The sequence below is a fragment of the Natator depressus genome, chromosome 2, assembly GCF_965152275.1.
Source record: "Natator depressus isolate rNatDep1 chromosome 2, rNatDep2.hap1, whole genome shotgun sequence".
Taxonomy (NCBI): domain Eukaryota; kingdom Metazoa; phylum Chordata; order Testudines; family Cheloniidae; genus Natator; species Natator depressus.
Genome location: NC_134235.1, coordinates 155387850 through 155406663, shown reverse-complemented (window position 1 = coordinate 155406663; position 18814 = coordinate 155387850). Strand labels below are relative to the sequence as shown.

At 42.0% G+C, this 18814-nt stretch overlaps 1 protein-coding gene across 1 annotated transcript in view; it reads right to left on the bottom strand.

Annotated features, from left to right (window-relative positions):
* Window positions 1-18814, bottom strand: part of MOCOS (molybdenum cofactor sulfurase) — a 406588-nt gene that overhangs the window by 11592 nt on the left and 376182 nt on the right. Inside the window, exons 11-14 of the mRNA XM_074945194.1 lie at window positions 17990-18114; window positions 17245-17344; window positions 11482-11608; window positions 156-260 (exon numbers count right to left, since the gene is read on the bottom strand). Of these exons, the coding sequence (XP_074801295.1) occupies window positions 156-260; window positions 11482-11608; window positions 17245-17344; window positions 17990-18114 (457 nt within the window). The remainder of the gene's footprint in view (window positions 1-155; window positions 261-11481; window positions 11609-17244; window positions 17345-17989; window positions 18115-18814) is intronic.

Sequence of the window (18814 nt, the reverse complement as noted above, 5' to 3'; positions counted from 1 at the left end):
GTGTTAGGATTTCAATGCAACATCTTTCTGCAGACAAGACAAATGAAGATCATTGTTACACCTTAAGATTGAATATTCCAGCAAACGATGCTGCATTATACATGTCATCAAGACTCTAAACCTTTCTGCATGGATATTTTACAGGTAACACTGACCTTTCTACCTCTGGTGGAGGACAGAGTCTGCAGAAATTCTTTGTTTCGTTGTCCAGTTTGTGGATCTATGCAGATTATTTGGCATCTGTTGCATGGACCTACAACCTGAAATTTCAACAGAAATAGGTTCTCAGACAGTTACATATTAGTCAAACAGTTACATATTAGGACTTGTCTCTGACCTTCATGGTATTTTAATAACTGAAACATTTCAGAGACCTTTTTGAACATTTTTTTACTATGTAAAAGGTCTAAATCATGTTCACCTGACTCAGCTATGTAGTCAAAGGGTCAAATTCTGAAGTCCTTACTCAATTTTTGCTCACTCTTTACTCAGGCAAACTCCCACTTGGCTAAGTCTGAGAAATTCCGAGCACCTGTAGTTCGCACTGACTTTGTTTGGCTTATTGACTTAAAGGGAAAGTTTGACTGGTAGAGGAATGAGTAAAAACTGGGTAAGGCCTTTAGGATTTGACCAGAAGAGTTCTCTCAAAAGTAAGATAATAGGATGTGGTACGTATTTGTTCACTGTGACTGAAATGAACAGATTTGTCCTTATTTTGCATTCTTTTCCGTGGTATTTTGTGAATGTTAGGAAAGCAAGATCTGCATTTTCTTAAAATGAACTATAACTACACTGCTGTGAATTTCTTTTTGTCTTTTTTGGGGATTAGAATAAAGATGACACATGCCAATTCCACTCAATTACTGCATCAGAAATTTTTGCAGAACAGTACAGTAATCAACAGTTCTTACAATATTTCAACTTCCATTATCTCATACAATTTTACCTAGTTTTGTAAGATTAAGCATAAAACTCAAACAGATAATGGGGCAAATAATCAAAGGTCATGTTGTAAATATTTCTATATGCTGTTTTGGGTGTCATTTGGATTCTCTAGGATGTATCTATAGCGAATAGTAAAACTTTCCGGTGTAATCATCCAAACCATACGTTTGGCTCTGATTCTTCAGATAATACATTGCTAATTCTAGCATAGTCAATATTTTATTAAAAAGAGAAAGAATAAGAGATAAAGAAGAAGAAGTTACTCATCTTGTGCAGTAATGATGTTTCTTTGAGATGTGTGTCCCTGTGGGTGCTCCACTCTAGGTGTCGGTGCGTACCTGCGCAGGAGATTTCTTGCAGCAGTACTTGGTAGGGGGAAGGGTGCGCAGAGGAGTTGTCTCGTGCAGCCGTTGGCACCTCCTGTAGCGCGCACTCCCCGGACCGTCCCTCTGTTCCTTCTCTACCACAGAGCTCGGCTGTGTGAGCTCCAAAGTAGAAGGGAGGAGAATGGGTAGTGGAGCACCCACACATCTAGAAGAACCATTGTTACTGCACAAGGTGAGTAACTTCTTCTTTGAGTGGTGTCCCTGTGGGTGCTCTACTCTAGGTGCTTATAGAGCAGTACCCACCAGGGATGTTAGCGGTTCGGAGTATAACTTATGTATAAGTTTGTGATGAAAGCACTGTAAGGCCAACGATAGAGTCTGAGACAAGGCCTTGCAAATGTGTGCTCCGATAACCAGGTTGCAACTCTACAAATATCTATTAAGGGGACATTGTTCAAGAATACAATCAATGTTGCCATGGCTCAGGTTGAGTGGGATCTGATGCCCATGGCGGGGTTCTTTATGATGCAGGAGGTAGCAAGTTTGAATACAGGTAGAGACCCATTTGGAGAGTCTCTGAGTCAATATTGTAGAGCCCTTGGAGCGCTCTGCTGTAGAGACGAATAGTCTTGGTGACTTGCAGAATGGTTTAGTTCTGTCCAAGTAGAAGGCTATGGCCCGTCTGACATCTAGCATGTGCAACGTTGCTTCTCGAGAGTCGTTAAGTGGCTTGGGATAGAAGGCAGGTAAGTGTATGGTTTGGTTAATATGAAAATTTGTAGCCACTTTGGGCAAGAATTTTGGGTGAGGATGTAACATAATTTTATCTTTGGTAAATACAGTGTAGGGTGGTTCAGCCATCAGTGCTCCTATTTCACTGGCACGTCTGGCAGACTTGATTGCCACTAGGAATGCAGCCTTCATTGACATATGAAGGAGCGAGCAGGTTGCTAGAGGTTCAAAGGGAGGTCTTGTGAGACATTTTAGCACAAGATTGAGATCCTATGGTGGTGCAGGTTGGCGTACTTCTGGGTACATGTTCTATATATCTGCTAGAAAGTGCCGTGTAATCAGGTGAGCAAATATTGAAGCCCCTTCTGTCTGTTCATGGAGGGCCGTAATGGCAGTGAGGTGTACTTTAAAAGAGCTTATGGCTAACCCCGTTTCCTTCAGTTCTAGTAGGTAGTCTAGGATCATAGATAGAGGCTCCTTGGTCACATCCAGCTGTTTTTGCTGACACCAAAAGGGAGAATCTTCTCCACTTGTGTTGGTAAGTATTTCTAGTGGTGAGGTGATGGCTATTTAGTAATACCAGTTTTACTTTCTCCAAACAGTTCAATTCTCCATGTTTGAACCAGAGAGGAGTCACGCTTTGAGATGGAGTTCTGCTGGGTCTGGATGGAGTGTCAGGCCTTTGTTCTGGGACAGGAGGTCTGTCCAGAAAGGCAGCGGCTGTGGGGCACAGACTCCTAGACATGAGAGATATGGAAACCAAGTCTGACTGGGCCATATGGGGACAATGAGAATGATGTATGCTCTGTCGAGTCATATCTTGCGGATGACCTGTGAGATCAGTGGGATCAGCGGGAAAGTGTACATGAGTGACGCGTTCCATGGGATGAGGAGGGCATCCCCTAACAATCCCAGTGCTAGGCCTGCCTTGGAGCAAAATATTGGACATTTGTGATTTGTTGCTGAGGCAAAAAGGTCGATTACTGGGTGACCCCATTTTTGGAATATTTTGTCGAGAACACTGTCATGGAGTTCCCACTCGTGTTTTTGTAAGAAGTGCCTGCTGAGGTTGTCGGCTGTAGTATTTTGTCACCTTGATAGGTATGATGCTGTGATGTTTATATTGTTGCGGATGCAAAAGTTCCATAAATTCATGGATTCTACGCATAGCGAGTGAGACCTGGCTCCTCCTTGGCGATTGATGTAAAACATGCATGCCACATTGTTGGCGAGAATAGAGATTGAGGTTTCTTGTATGAGTGGGAGGAAGTGTTGGCATGCATTGTGTACCACGTGGAGTTCCAGGAGATTGATATGTAGTCGGGTTTCTGTCGCAGACCACTTGCCTTGTACATTGTGGTGACCGAAGTGGGTGCCCCAACCTATCAGGGAGGCATCTGTTATAATAGTCACTGATTGGGGGGGTCTTGTTGAAAGGGAATCCCGGAGCATACATTCCCTGGCTTTGTCCACCATTGTAGGGAGAGGATAATCCTTGGTGGTAGTTTCACATGTCTGTTGAGAGAGAGTGTTTGCTGGGTGCATAGACCGTGCTCAACCAGTGCTGCAGACAGCGCATATGGAGTCTGGCATACTTTACTATGAAAGTTGTAGCTGCCATATGTCCCAGAATCTGAAGGCATGTTCTCACTGAAGTTTGTGGACTGATGGTCACCGTGGAAATAAGATTGGTCAATGTAGTGAATCTGTGGTTTGGCAATATTGCCTTAGCTTGTATGGAGTCTAGGTCGGCTCCGATAAACTCCACTTGCTGGTTGGTTCCAGGGTGGATTTCTTTTCATTTTTCTGTAGACCTAGCTGGTGAAACAGGTCTATTGTGGTCTTCAGCATGCCTGCCGTTTGTCGGCTGGCACCCTTGAGAAGGCAATCATCCAAATAGGGGAAGATTATGACTCCTTTGCATCTTTAATGTGCTACTTCTACCGTGAGCGTTTTTGAGAATGCGCAGGAAGCAGTGGACAGTCTGAAGGGAAGGACCCTGTATTGGTAGTGGTTGGGTCCTACTGTGAACCTCAGGAACCGTCTGTGGGCAGGATGTATTGTAATATGGCAGTATGCATCTTGAAGGTCGAGGGCTGCAAACCAGTCCCCCCATCTAACACTGGGATTATTGTGGCCAGAGTGACCATTTTGAACCTGTGGTTGCGTACAAACATGTTGAGTTTTCGGAGATCTAAGATTGGTCTCCATCCCCCTCCTCTCTTTTCTGTCAGGAAATATTTGGAATAAAAACCCCCTCCCTCGGTATTGATGTGGTACTGGTTCTACAGCACCCAGCAGTAGGAGGTGGTCTACTTCCTGTTGCAGAAGGTGCTCATGAGAGGGGACCCTGAAGAGGGATGGGGAAAGGGGGAGGGTAGGGGGGATAGCTGTGAAAGAAATGGTGTAGCCAGATTGCATGATCTCCAAAACCCATTGATCTGTGGTTATCGCAGCCCAGGCATGGTAAAATGTGTGTAGGCGGTGTCCAAAATTGTGGGATGGGGTATCTATTGGTGCTAGAGGTGTGGAGAGGTCGTGCATACCCTTGACCAAGACTTCAAAATTGTGGTTTAGATGTGGGTGGACGAGGCCTGGTTCTGTGGCGCTCGTCGTCTCTAAACCCGTTGTTTGGGTCTGTTCTGAGTGAAGTATTGTGGTTGTTGATGGTTAAACGAGGTGTCTCATGACCTCTGGTATGGTGTAAAGTGAGGGCATTTGTCAGGCGGTGGGTGCATGCCTAGTGTATGCAGCGTCGCTCGGGAGGCCTTCATGGTATGGAGGACGTCGTCTGTTTGAGTCGAGAATAGTTGATCCCTATCGAAGGGGAGGTCCTCCACTTTTAGCTGTAGTTCTTTTGGAATTCCCAAAGCCTGCAACCATGATGTTCTTCTCATAACCACAGCTGTTGCGGTTGTTCGGGCAGCTGTGTCCGCTACATCCATTGAGGCTTGCAGCGCTGTGAGGGATATTAACTGACCTCATTGATAATGGCGTTGAGTTGAGAACATTTATGCTTGGGGAGGTCTTCCACGAGCTCTTGTAGTTTACTATAGTTAGAGCAGTTGTAATTGCTGGTAAAGAAGAATAGCTGGAAACTCTAAGCAGAAGGGTGGCTGACAAGTAAACTTTCCGCCCAAAGAGGTCCAGTCTCTTGTGTTCTTTATCTTGCAGTGAGGAGTGGAAATGAGGCTGTTTACTGCGCTGGTTGGCAGCCTCTACCACCACATAACAGGCTTGAGGGTGTGAAAACAAAAATTCCATGCCTTTGGCTGGAACAAAGTATTTTCTGTCAGCCCTTTTGTTGGTGGGTGGTGCTGATGCCGGTGTTTGCCATATTACCTCCGCAGGCTCCATTATAGCCTCATCCATGGGGAGGGCAATCTTGGTCGATGATGGGGGTTGTAGGATTTTTAACAACTTATGTTGTTTCTCCTGCATCTCATGTAAAGCAATTTCTTGGCTGTTTGCTACTCTTTTGAAGAGGTCTTGGAACTGTTTCAGGTCATCTGGTGTTGTAGGGGTAGATGGCGTCACTACTTCATCTGGTGCAGAAAATGAGTGTGGGGCAGGCGGTGAATCATCCAGGTCTCCCGGTGATAGTATCTCTTCCTCTTCTATCTCTGTCTCAGGGGGGTCAGAGGTTTGTGTGTGTGGTAATGATGGATGTACTCTGGAACCTCTTGCTGCTGGGGAAGGAGGACCAGAACAGGGGTTCTGGTATGTGGACCAAGGACCCCATTGTGGCCATTGCATGGGGTAAGGTGGTAATGGGTAAGGCCAGTGCTATGCATACCAGGGCTGTGAGTGCTCGGAGGGATGAGGCTTAGGCTTCATAGTGTTCCATGTAGGTCTCCTCTGTGATGGGGATGAACGTTGAGAGGAGAAGCGGTTGTCCTGCACGTCTCCTTCCTTGCCACTATGCATGGAGAGTGGTGCAGGAGATGAAGGTTAGTACTGCACTATGTAGCTCGGGGAGTGTTCGGTGCTGAGCAGTGGTGACTGCGGTGCCAAAGAGACTGATATGTCAGCAGGATGCAGGAGTTGCACTGGTCCTGCCTTGGGGTTCGGTCGACCGTTGTAGAGCCGACCAGTGCTGGATTCAGCTTGTTAGGCGGCAGCAAGTCTTGGGTCGGTGCCAGTGGTGGCAGCATTGATCGTGGTGCCACTGTCTGTGCCGCACTCTGCAATGTGGTAGTCGGTGCCGTGGAGGAGACTTGACATCTCAACTCTGGTGCCTCACGTTGGGGCTCAGCAGGGGTCCTCTGAGGGATGGTGCTGGAGGAGCCTGGTGCCTCATCAGTGCTCACTCTGGATGAGTTGAGCACTGAGGGTAAAGACCTTGCTGGGGAAGCCCTCTTTTTCTGAGAGACCCTTGCTGGAGAAGTCGAGGCTCGCTTCCTGACAGTTTTGGAAGTCGGAGCCTTGTCAGAACTCAGGGATCTCGGTTTATGAGACTCCCCAGAGGACATCTCTTGCGGAGGTTGGAGGGATTTCTCTAGCAGAAGCATTTTCAAGTGGAGATCCCTGTCAGGTCTTGCCCTTGTTGTCAAGTTGGTGCAATGTATGCATTTCTGGGAGATAAGAGTTTCTCCCAGACAGCGAATGCAGGATGTGTGGCCGTCAGAGACCGGTACTGGTTCACGACAGGACTCACCCTTTTTAAATCCTGTGGAGTCCGGCATGACTGCAGTTAAGCCTCTCCCGCCTCTCGAGAGATAAGGGTTAATTGTAATGGTAAACTGTAGAAACTGTTCCCAAATGGGGAGTAAAGGAGAGAAAAAGTCATCTTCTTTCTTCTCTTTTTTTTCCTTTTTTTTTTTTTTGAAGTAAAACCTCTCAGAGGAACTAATGAAGCTATATAACTATGTGTACACTAAGAGGAACTAAATAATGTAACTAAGTATAGACTAAAAAGAAGTTCCTATGTAACTTATAACTTTTTTATTTTTCCCAGAAAGTATCAAGGAGAGCACTGCTGTGGAGTGCCGTCTGCAGCCGAGGATGGTTGAGAAGGAACTGAGGGACGGTGGGGGAGTGTGCGCTACAGGAGGTGCCAACAGCTGCATGAGACGACTCCTGTGCCACGCCCTTCCCCTGACCGAGTACTGCTGCGAGAAATCTCCAATCTCTGGCGCAGGGACGCACCGACACCTAGAGTGGAGCATCCACAGGGACACCAATCGAAGAAGGAGGAGACTTTTTTCCTCTGCTTTGCTTTGTCTCAGTGCAGTAGCACCTTCTGCTACCATTTCACTGGCATCAAGCACCATGAACATAATTCCTCCTGTTATTTCATCAGTATTTGCATCAACTCCAAGTAAGGATTTACCAGAGGTTGGAAAAGACCATTTAAGTTGCAGGCAAAGGGTAAAATTTCTAAAATCATTCAGCTATAATATTTCTAAACTAGCGATCATCCAGAATCAAAACCCCAGCTCCAAATATCCTTAAGTTTGGGAGTGTTTGATATCAAGATCAGTTGAAAATTTTGCTGCTTCAGACAATCTCTACTTTAAATTGGAATGCAACTCTGTTCTCTGTTTTTACAATACCTAGCACAATGGGGTCCTGAGTTAGACTCCTGAGCACTATGGCAGTATAAATAATAAATAATAATAATTCTAAAATGATTTGGCCGCAGGTCAAGGCTGTCCTTTGTAAAGTGTTTTAACCCACAAAGAAATTTCTTAACTTGATGTGTCCCATATTTATTATAGCTAATTGAGCAAAGAACAACAGGGGCTCAGACAAGCAGAGGCAAGTCATATATTTCCATCTGGTACATACTGTAGACAAGCTGCTAAACAATTGCCTCACTTCCTTTTACAGTGCACTGAGCTCAGGAAAGGGCAATTATTTTCATGAGAGCATCAGCACTTCTGCTGTCCACACATTTATCACCATCATTAAGCAGAACAGTGAACAAGCCACTTCTATGTTCCAGGTGTACATTTCCTACAAATACACATCGTATAGATATGGACCAGTCAAACAAATCAATGTTCAACGCATATGTGGATCGCTACCTAAGGTTTCACACTTGGCTTCTTCATTGACGAAATATCATAAATGCAACCCAGATTTCTGTCACAAGAATTACTTGATCCATTGGCTTAACCTGATAGTGCAGTATTTTCTTGGCAGTTAATGTTGTATTAGGCATAGGATTGCATTAGGCATGGTTCACAAGGTTTACATTAGTGATGTGTATCTATGGTGTTATATACAAATATTAACAAAATAATCATATTGATGAGGATTGGTGAATCCCAAAAGGTTCATTGTTTATCTGAAGCATAACTGACTAGTACTCATTGATTTCGTCCAGATTGGAAATACCAGGGGAGTAGCCTTTCTACCATATTTAGGTAAGAGATGGCCTCTAGGAACAAAACCTTCTCCTGGCCCAGCCTCCAACCCCTTAGGGTGTCTACGCAGCAATGTAAGCCCAGGCTTGAGCCTGGGCTCAAGCCTTGCGTCCACACACCAATTGTGTTAACCTAGGGCTTGAACCTAGGGTCCCAGGACCCTGGAGGGCTGGACAGTCCGAACTCATATTCAGGTGGGACATAGGCTCTGAGCCCTATTGCTTTCCTGTGTGTACATGGCCGCAGTTTGACTGGGGTCCTGGAAGTCCTCTGGATGCATCCCAGAGTTCCCTGGGGCAACTTCCTTAGTCCTCTCTATGCTGACAATCTGTAGTGCAGTCTACTGCACTCTATTGCAAAAGGAAGCCACACCTCCCTGTGCACAGCAGCTCAGATCAGTGTTAACCCATTGTCTGCTGAACACCGATCTGCCAGCATGCTATCAGAGAGACTGGCGGGTTTTCAGTGGAGACTGATCAGAAGAAGCTTTTTGCAAAGAGAGCTGCTCCCTGGTCACAAGAGCACAGCCAGATTTTGGTGCATGGTGCCAGGATGCCCCTGCACACGCAGCCCCAGGGAGGGAGGAGGCGGCCCAGGAGCAAGGGCCAGAGAGTGCAGCAGGAACTAAGCGACTGCCCTGCAGGAATGGGGAACAGCAGGGCTCCCAGCTCAGCACGGCTGGGGGAGGATGACCCCAAATTCCCCAGCAGCTCCCACTCCCTGCAGGACAGCCACCTGGCCCCTGCTCTGTTCTCGCCCCTGCTCTCGGGACAGTGTATGAAGTAGTGCCTGGGCAGCGTGCACTGGCAGGGTGGCGAGTGGGAGCCAGCCCCCAAAACTCCACAGCTTACACTGCTGTGTGGACATACCCTTAAAAATCTGGGCTGCTGGGACCTGGAGTCATTGTTTGGCTCATTACAAAGGTAGAAGTCATTTGCCCAATTTTAATCTAGATCTGAATGCTGATCCCTTCTTCCACAAAGTTCATCCCTGTAGTTTTGGTTTGTATTCATCTCTAATTTCACTATTCCAGAAAGAAACCAGGAAAACTGCTAAAGTTCAGAAGTGAAAAATTTTTCACACCTGAGAGAAATTTAAGTTGAAGTTTTGGGTGAAGGCCCAGGTTGCTTCTTGTTCTAGTTAGGCACGGGTGAATGAGTTCTGATGAAATATTATCTAACATTGCAACTGATACAATGGTAGAATTTAAGGGTCTTTTCTTTCAATGCTAAAATAAATGATGAAACAAAAATAGGCTCTTGATTTTTTAATTTTTTTTTTGCTAGCCCTAAAAATAAGAAAACAAAAAAATGGCAAGATTTTCTTTAAGACAAAAAAGACATTGATAAGAATAGGAAGAGACAATCTGAGTGAACTGACACTGAAACTGTTAAGATTTGGACTGCTAAGATCCTTTAATAGATAACTGCTACAGCTTGCACCCAATTTGCGTAGCCCAAGAGTCAAAGGTGCCCGTAATCTCCATTCATGCACCTATATATAGGGAGAAGAGATGCACCAAAAACAAGGCACGCAATCCCCACTAAATGTCCCAACCAAAAGGGCTCTGTGGAGCTGGTGTACCAGCAGTGGGTTATCTAATAGAGTGCACTATCCAGAAAAGTACACAGGAGGTTAATACAATTTAACCCCATTCCCAAACCCCCTCACACACATATGCAGACAGCTCAAGATGGCAACCCCAGTGTCTCAAAATACTTACGAGGCTGTAAGCCACAGAAATCAGCATATCTCAGCAGTGGCTTGTATAAAACTTTTCTAAGTTCTCTTTATCCTACGTTCTCTGTGCCTATCGCTTGGTGTTTGTGTTTGTGTGGGAACAACTTCCATTTGCTGCCTCTACTGTTGCTACGGCATTTTTCAGCCTTGGTTTTATTCCATCAGGCTTGCTTCCTTCACAGTGAGCAGCCCGTAGCTGATCTTAGAACACTGATAAGACTGATTCCCTTGCTGCTTGACACAGCTGTAAAGGTGTCTGACAATTCTGATGAACTTTGTGTGTGACTGTGTGAAAGGGTTGTGTTGGTCCAGCACAACTTTTATTTTGGGCAGTCGTTGTCATTAACATGTCTTCATTTAGCCACTGTGGTAACTGTTACTGTAATTATTTCCCATTCTAAGGGTGTGTAACTTAAAAACCAAGTGGGCTAAATAGTGACTTTGTAAAATTCTGATTCATGGAATTAAAACTATGCCTAGATACTATGGTGTCAAGCAGAAATACGAGAAATAGTGAAAATTCATGATTATACACCTTACCCCTTAGCTTAATTTTAACTTTTAAAGTACTCATATTATATTTACTAACAAGCAAAACTCCTCAGTAAAGAATGTAGTTGTAAATCAAGTGGTGTTTTAAAAATTAAACTGTGAAGAAAAACTATGTCTTCATTGCTTTTTTAAAGGCATATGAAGGCACAAAATATCAAAAATGGCTTCTGATTTGGGTACACATTTTGAGGTACTTTATGTCTCAAGTGAACATCCAAAATTAGGGCATTTGAAATCGACGGTCACTTCTCATAATCTGGGCTAAAATATTCTGTGGATGTGCCTCAATCTATAAATTTTTAATGAAAATAAGAGGCAAAGGTTTCTGCCTCAAAAACTGCCAAGAAGGACTTTTCTTGGTGGTGAAAAATGCTTTTCATTTAGAAAGGGAAATTTGCGATTTGGTGAAATTTAAAAAATGACAACATTTGACAGAACCTGCCTTTACATCACAGTCAAGACTTGTCTACATGTATAGTGATGCAGTGGGGAAGCTGCACTGCTGTAGCGCTTTAGTGAAGATGCTACTACATGGACAGAAGAGCTTCTCCCATTGGCATAGTTAATCCACCTCTGCAAGAGGTGGTAGCTATGTTGACGGGAGGTCTTCTCCTGTCAATGTAGCACCATCTCTACCGGGGGTTAGGCTGGTATAACTCGGTTGCTTAAGGGGGAGGATTTTTCACACCCCGAGCAACATAGTTATACCGACGTAAGTTTGTAGTTTAGACTTGGCCTAAGTTTTGTGAAGAATTGCTCTGTTTTCAAGTCAGAACACTTTATAACATAAAAGTACTACTGAAGTCAGACTGTACCTGGAAACGCAAAGCACCAATGGAAATCTCAACCCACTCCTCTTCTTCAAAAGACACTGTTGCACTGATCACAATGTTGGCACGGAAGCGCTGAATTAGTTCCTCAGTTTGTAATGACTCCTCCAGTCTGTCCCAAAGATTCACAGAGCAGAAGAAAATAAACCATACTAATTAGCCTGCATTAATTATTGACTCACTTAGAATATCCAGTTGCTGGTCTTATTCAGTAAGATTTTTCTTCTACACAATTGTTAAGAACATGTTTAAAATGCAATATTATTACAGAAGTTATGACAAAGGGACAGGTATTTGAATACAAATTGTAGTCTGCTAGGAGGCATTTTGAGAGGTGTAAACTAGAACAAAAAGGGTAGATATAGAAGTAGGTGGTACTGCAATGATAAATATGCACACCAGGGAAGGATCACTGTAATTTAATTTCAGCATTAGCTACTGTACTGAAGGGCTGTAGTACAGCATTTGTGGATCTTTTGGGTAACTGATCAAATAACTGGTTAAATCTAACTAAAGAGGAAACAGAACAAATACAGGGGGAAACTCAGAGGACATTCAGTGGCCTGTGAAAGCGACAAGACCAGTAAGAGAATGTTGTGAGAGAGAACTTATCCCTGACATTTTTTGGAATGCATCAGATTGCACCAAATGGCAGACATAAAAATAAAAAATCCACAGGTGAAGATTTCCACACCTCCCTACGAAGTGTTTTATTTGCCAGCGTATGGATGTGTGAGTGTGTTGTGTTTGTGTGCATGTGCAAACGTGTGTATGTGAGAGAGACAGAGTGGCAGATAGCATATAGCATAGAAATTTCACAGAGCTGGCTATAACCTGGAAATCTCACTCCTTTCTTTCATTTTTAAAGTGGAAACTTTGCTAGTGAAAAGAACAGGCCAGCCTTAGGGTTTTCAGAGAATGCTTTCTCAAGTGCTCCACCACTCCTAAGCATATGAGGGCCATTTAATTTTGTCTAAGCTCAGATGTACATGAACTACTTCAAAAGACACCACCACCTGAGACCTGAGGAGTTTTAACTGTCACCCAAAATAGAGACAGAAGCCTGGAGATACAGAGAGGATTCTCTTTTCGAAAAATATTTTAGGAAAATATTAAAAAATATTTTAAATTGTTTTGTATTTTAATTAAAATGGTGGAAAACTGTGTAAAAAAACTTCTACAAAAATTGTTAGCTTCAAGCAATTATCTTGGTAAAATTGATGTGTGTTTGTTTTTAAAAAATGAGCTTGTCTGGTTCAAAGTAGCATGGCTTTTCCTTTAGGAGACAAATGTGCATACTAATAAACATGTGTATGTAGATTTCCACACCAAATCACACAACCTGGCCCCAACATTACCAAAACCTAGATGTCTTACTGTATTGCAGAGAGTCTAGGGATTAGTTGTTGGGGGGCAAAATTCTCCATAGTAATACTACAGCACATCACACACTCTTTTTAATAACTTCAGCATATGAGAGTCAATAAAAATTGACACTGGGCTACTGATAGTTTATAAGGGAAGAAATTAGTGTGTCATAAATAAGCAATCATTTTACATAGGTTTCTTCCCTGTGTTTGGGATGGGGCATGAATGGGGGCATGGAGTGAAGGAACATTTACATTTTAAAAGTGTGGAAGTATATACACTTTGTCAGAGCCAGCTTTCGGTATGGGCGGGATGTGCTATTTATTGCACATTAAGGCCCTGCACAACACAGGGTCTTGGTGCTGGACCAGAGAAAGCAATAAACCTTGTTGCTGCCAGTGTTTCCAGTTTCTGGAATTAGAGAATAATCTATCTTTTGCTTTGATAGTTGTGGCTGTCCCCAGGGGACAGTGCTCCTCCACTTAATAGCATACGCTCCTGCTGATTCTTTGAGGATCACCATGTCTCTTGATCTTGTTTTGAAGCCCATACATTTAGAAAGGAGTGGCTATATGTAGAACTGTCAGTGGAGAGGGTGTGGGGGAATTCTAGCAGTGGAGAGGGATTGCACTTGTCACTGCACTAGATGGGAAGGTTTCATTAGATGGGAGGAGGCAAACAGGAGAATTGTTATTGGGGATGCAGAAGGGATGGGGAAGGGCTGGCATTAGGGTCAGGCTGATGTACTCATCACTTGGAGGAGGGGGAAAATTTGGCATGGGACCCATAAACTAGAACAGTTATAGATATTTATTTCTAAAGAAGAAAAGCGTATTCACTGAGTTACACAGTAATTTCATTAACTCTGCTTAATGCTCCATAAAATGCAACATATCTATGGTTCTTATTTGTTGTCCCTGTCTCATTAGAGATGGGACCATGGCATAGGAGTGGGTTATATGTCCTGCTTAGGAAATGCTGAACAATCCAGGGAATATGGGTGTCTTACCAAGTTCATGGGGGCCATCCCAATAATTAGTGCACACTAAAGTATTTGCAACTACATGAAATATAGTTTAGTGCCAGACAGAAGCTGGGTTTTAGGAATATTCAGATCTAGGTTTCCATTCTGGCCAATTAGAAATCCAGAGGCTGGATCCAGAATCTTAGTTCAGGTCTACCTCTCTTATTACATTTATTTAATAAACAAAACTAAAAATAATTACGTGCATCTTCCAGTGCATATTTCAACCAAAAAACTTGAGTGTTAGGTCAGACAATGGCATTTTTTGTCCATCTTCAGGGAGGGAGTCAGCAACAATAGCACCAGAGAGATGGATGCCTCTGCAGGGATATGATTCTGCAGCATTTTGTTACATTCTTATTTTTAATTAAATTGCAGTTACTGTTTTAGATCACCTCCCTAGAGCTGACTGCAAAGTGGAAGATTCATTTTTACATTGGAAAGGTAAAAACAAAGAAAACTATTAAAACTGAATTGAAAACTTAAAGTGTCTACAAAGTATAACCAATTTTCATCAAATAAAACAACCCTATATGTAAAGAAACTAATTACTGTTTCCCGGGGGAAAAATAATTTTAATACAGACTTCGCAGGTATAGGTTTTTGAAAATAAATCCTGCAGTTCAGTATTTGGAAAGTTACCATCCAGTGATTTAGGAGCAGCTACAGAGTGGTGCTGCACCCTTGGGCTAAAATTCTCTTCTCAGCACCCTTATAAAGTTGCTCTGCATGGTGGAATGGGGGGGCGGGGGGAATTCTTCCAGCCTATGCTGGTCAACAAGGAAAGAGAGAGGGAGTTCCATGCATAGGAAGCAGGAGGCTTGTTAGGAAGAAAGGCAGGGAGGTGGGAAAGGGGAGGAAATGAGAACAACGAAGTAGCGTGGGGCAGTACTGGGCAGAGGCTTGAAGTGAAAGAAGATTGAATTTGAAGTGCAACTTAGGGAGGAAAGCTAGTCCTAGTGATATACTGTAAATAACAAACCAACAATATTAGCTTTTAGCATTTAGATTCTAAGGGTCTGTCTTGTGATTGACGGAATGCTTGGTTTTTTGTTTTTATTCCCCATTTTTGTAAGAATATAGCAACATTCAATTAAGAACAAATGACAAAATAACTCTTTTGTGCTGAACATTTAGCTTTCCAGTAAAGAGATAAAGACTGTCAAAGGGTATTAAGAAATGTTATGTTTTCAGTTTAACATGTGATCCTTCAAGAGATTTATCTTGTGCAGTGTTGCATCCTAGATGAGAAATCTAATTAATATCTTGTTCCCAGCAATTGGACTGACTTGTTGCCTGAACCTTAAAACATATTGTCAACTTAGATGTTGGCATGTTCCTAACAGATTTCTGCAGACAGATTTTTTGACAAGAAAATGGGTTGCATTTTTCTGTAGGTTACTGACAGATAGATTAGGTTCAGTCATTTAACCTGAACTTTCAGATTAGTAGCTGAGTATGATTGTGGTAAATATTAATATAGCAGTTTGCGATTTACAGTTGTAAAGGACACAAGTTTAATTGCAATTCATCCATTTACTTCTGCAAACAGCTGAAATTGTTTTCAAAGGAACTTCGTTGGAAAAACACTAAAGGGGACATGAAAGTAGGTATATTACAAATATATCATATGGGTATTAACTGCCTTCTTTTCCAGGTTAAGAGTTACGGATAAATGTGATCCTAAAAGATACACTGTAGGGAGACTTTCTATTGATCTTAAAGGAACCATATGATACTCTCAAAATAGTGCTATTTGCTGACCCAGGGTTCATAAAGGTTTTCAAGAACCTGAAATAATACTTAAAGATATTTTCAAATAAAACTTGTCTTAAAGAGTATTATTTGATCTGAGAGCAGATCATCTCCTCTGAAATATAAAATATTATTCAAGAATTCAAGTGATTGCAGTCAGCCTTTTTCAAAAAGAGGTTATATAGTTCTGTACTTAGTCACTAAGAAGGACTAGCGTATCAATTTTTGTGTGAAAAATGTTAAGCATGAAATAAGAAAGAAGGAAAACACAGACTCCTGGTAATGACATTTTGTCAACAATTCATCATTTTCATAGATTTACAGAGGAAGAAAAAAGTGCTGAACCAAATCCTTAAGTCTTTGGCCTATATTTTCCCACTGATTTTTAGACAGAATTCCTACTTAAACTAATTAATACTCTGAGTCAGGTCTTCTGCATAAAGGGACCCTCATTATTCAGCTTTTATTCATTCCTTGCTCTGGCCAAACTCTTACTGAGGTCACTGACTGCTTGATCAGAATAAGGATTCAGTAGAAACAGCTTTAGGGTTGGACCTGATGAAACCCTGTGAAAAATAAATGGTAAATTTGGAAATTATAACCGACATGTATGTGAGATCTACTGATTGGTTTTACACATATATTTAAAAAAAACAATAAAAAATGCATGGCTTTAACATATGTGCCAAATTCCAGTGGTCAATCACATACTGATTTCTGATTAGTTTCAGTCTTCTCCCTCCATTTGTTTTGAATGACACCTTTACATGTCTGCAAGCCGCCTAGCAGGCTGTTAGTATGTCATTAATAATAATAATAATAAAAAAATATAGATGAGAGAAATGGCTACTGCATTTTCCTGGCCCACAGATTCTCTCTTGTCCATTATGAATAAGTATGAACCCTAGTAATCCTAGAGTGGGCTCCATTAAATAATGCTGCAGTAATTTAAATTTATGGTGGATTTTCTGACATTTTCCATTCTTAGGGCCAGACTGTGCCATTAAGGCACAGTACTGAGCACTGGGGCAATGTGAAGCTTCACCAGCAAAGGGGAGCTTTTCTCAGTGTGGCAGGCAGTTCCATTGGCTGATGTGGTGGGAAGGGATAGGACCATGCTTTGTCCTGCACTGATTCAAAGTCTGAAAAGTAAAAATCAAATTTCTCAACGGTAAGTTGGTATTTATTTCTTATGACAGGATTCTGGATGCCCATGCCACAGACTGAGAGGGGACATGATAACAGTTTTCAAGTACATAAAAGGTTGGAGGGAGAAAATTGTTCTTCTTAAGCTCTGAGGATAGGACAAGAAGCAATGGGCTTAAATTGCAGCAAGGGCGGTTTAGGTTGGACATTAGGAAAAACTTCCTAACTGTCAGCGTGGTTAAGCACTGGAATAAATTGCCTAGGGAGGTTGTCGAATCTCCATCACTGGGGATTTTAAAGAGCAGGTTGGACAAACACCTGTCAGGGATGGTCTAGATAATACTTAGTCCTGCTTTGAGAGTAGGGGACTGGACTAGATGACCTCTCGAGGTCCCTTCCACTTCTGTGATTATATGATTCTATAAGAAGGCTACCTCATCAGAGGGGGCTCTTACCTTTCAGTAATTTTCTCTTTCAGTTGTAAAATACTTGCTGTATTTATCAGGAGATATTGTGCTTCATTCACAAGAGAAAGCGAGACTGTTGTAGCCTGACCTAAAATCAATACAGCATTATAAAATGATTGTTAGAAACAATGACTATCATACTGGTAACTACCCCCACCCCTCACCCCAATGACCTTATCCGTTTTAATTAAAGAAGTTATTCATTAGACTTCAGTTGCTAAGGAAAGATTCTATCCTATTAAGTTTAGAAGCATGGATCCTCTCAGACTCATAGGGATGCAATGTATTTTAGAATCGAGATAAAGCTGAGAAGATATCCCCCCCCCCATTTTTGTGGAATAATTTTATAATTGTAATCAATATATATGGATTTTCTAAACATTCTTCTCAATTTATTCTGTTCAGGAAGGAATTTCAGCATAACGATATTTTCAATATTAATAGATTTTTCATGTTTCTAATTGTTATAACATTTTCAGATGGAAAAGTGATGGGGTAACAAAAACATAGATCTATAAAGTTTCCCCATATGCACCAGACAGAGGAATAGCATAGCAGAGTATGAGCATATATGTACCCTTTGTTGCCTATTGGATTTAATACCTCAAGTCTTCTCCCACACCTCTTCATTGAGGGGATTTTTCACTCAGCATAAAGTATGTGAGTCATGCTAATATTTTAATATGCTGAGCTGGAGTATCTATTTTCTAATAACCATGCCAAATTGATATACCTTTTTCATGTTTCTGATTTGCATTTCTTTTGAAGTCTGAACTCTGCCTGATCAGGTGACACTGGCGACCAAGTAATTCAGAGAACCATTCTGCTATTCTCTCTCCACAGTCATATGTCTGTACTCTATCAAGAGGGGGAGAGAAGTGATTAGTATTAATTTAAGCAATAATCTGACTGCTAAAACCTTCATTTGCAAAACTAAGGACAGCTGGTGGAGATATTTAATCAGATATCTGCTCTGCCGGTTTCAATCCACAATGCAGCATCCATTATAACACTAATGAATGAAACAGCTGAGATGTGAAGTACTATTATGCACAAATATATTTCCCAAATTTGCTGGAATTCTGTCAATCTTGACTTCATTATTGATGAGACATAATTCAGTTTTATATAACTTATGGTGGGATAGAAAGTCTGTATAATTATAAAAAATCATGGCACTGACTCTGAGACACAGTAATCCATGTATGACAAACGAAAAATGACCCTTTTTTTCAATCACAGTACTTGCAAATACTTATAAACATATAGCTAGTAATGCTGTCCTCTCTATGGCCCCAATCCTGTCAACATTTATGTGCATGAGTAATTTTATGCAAGTATGCAGTCTGACCATGTCTATGAAACCTAGATAGATCTCTAACATGAGTAGTCCCATAATGTGTATAATGTTACTCACATACATGTATAGAGGATTGGGGCCTGGATTAGAATTTTCCAAACACCTGAACTTTTGAAAGCAACCAAGTCTATCTAGAATTATGCATCTCTTTGCCATCCCACCAGCTGTTACACAAGAGTTACAGAAACCTCATCCTTC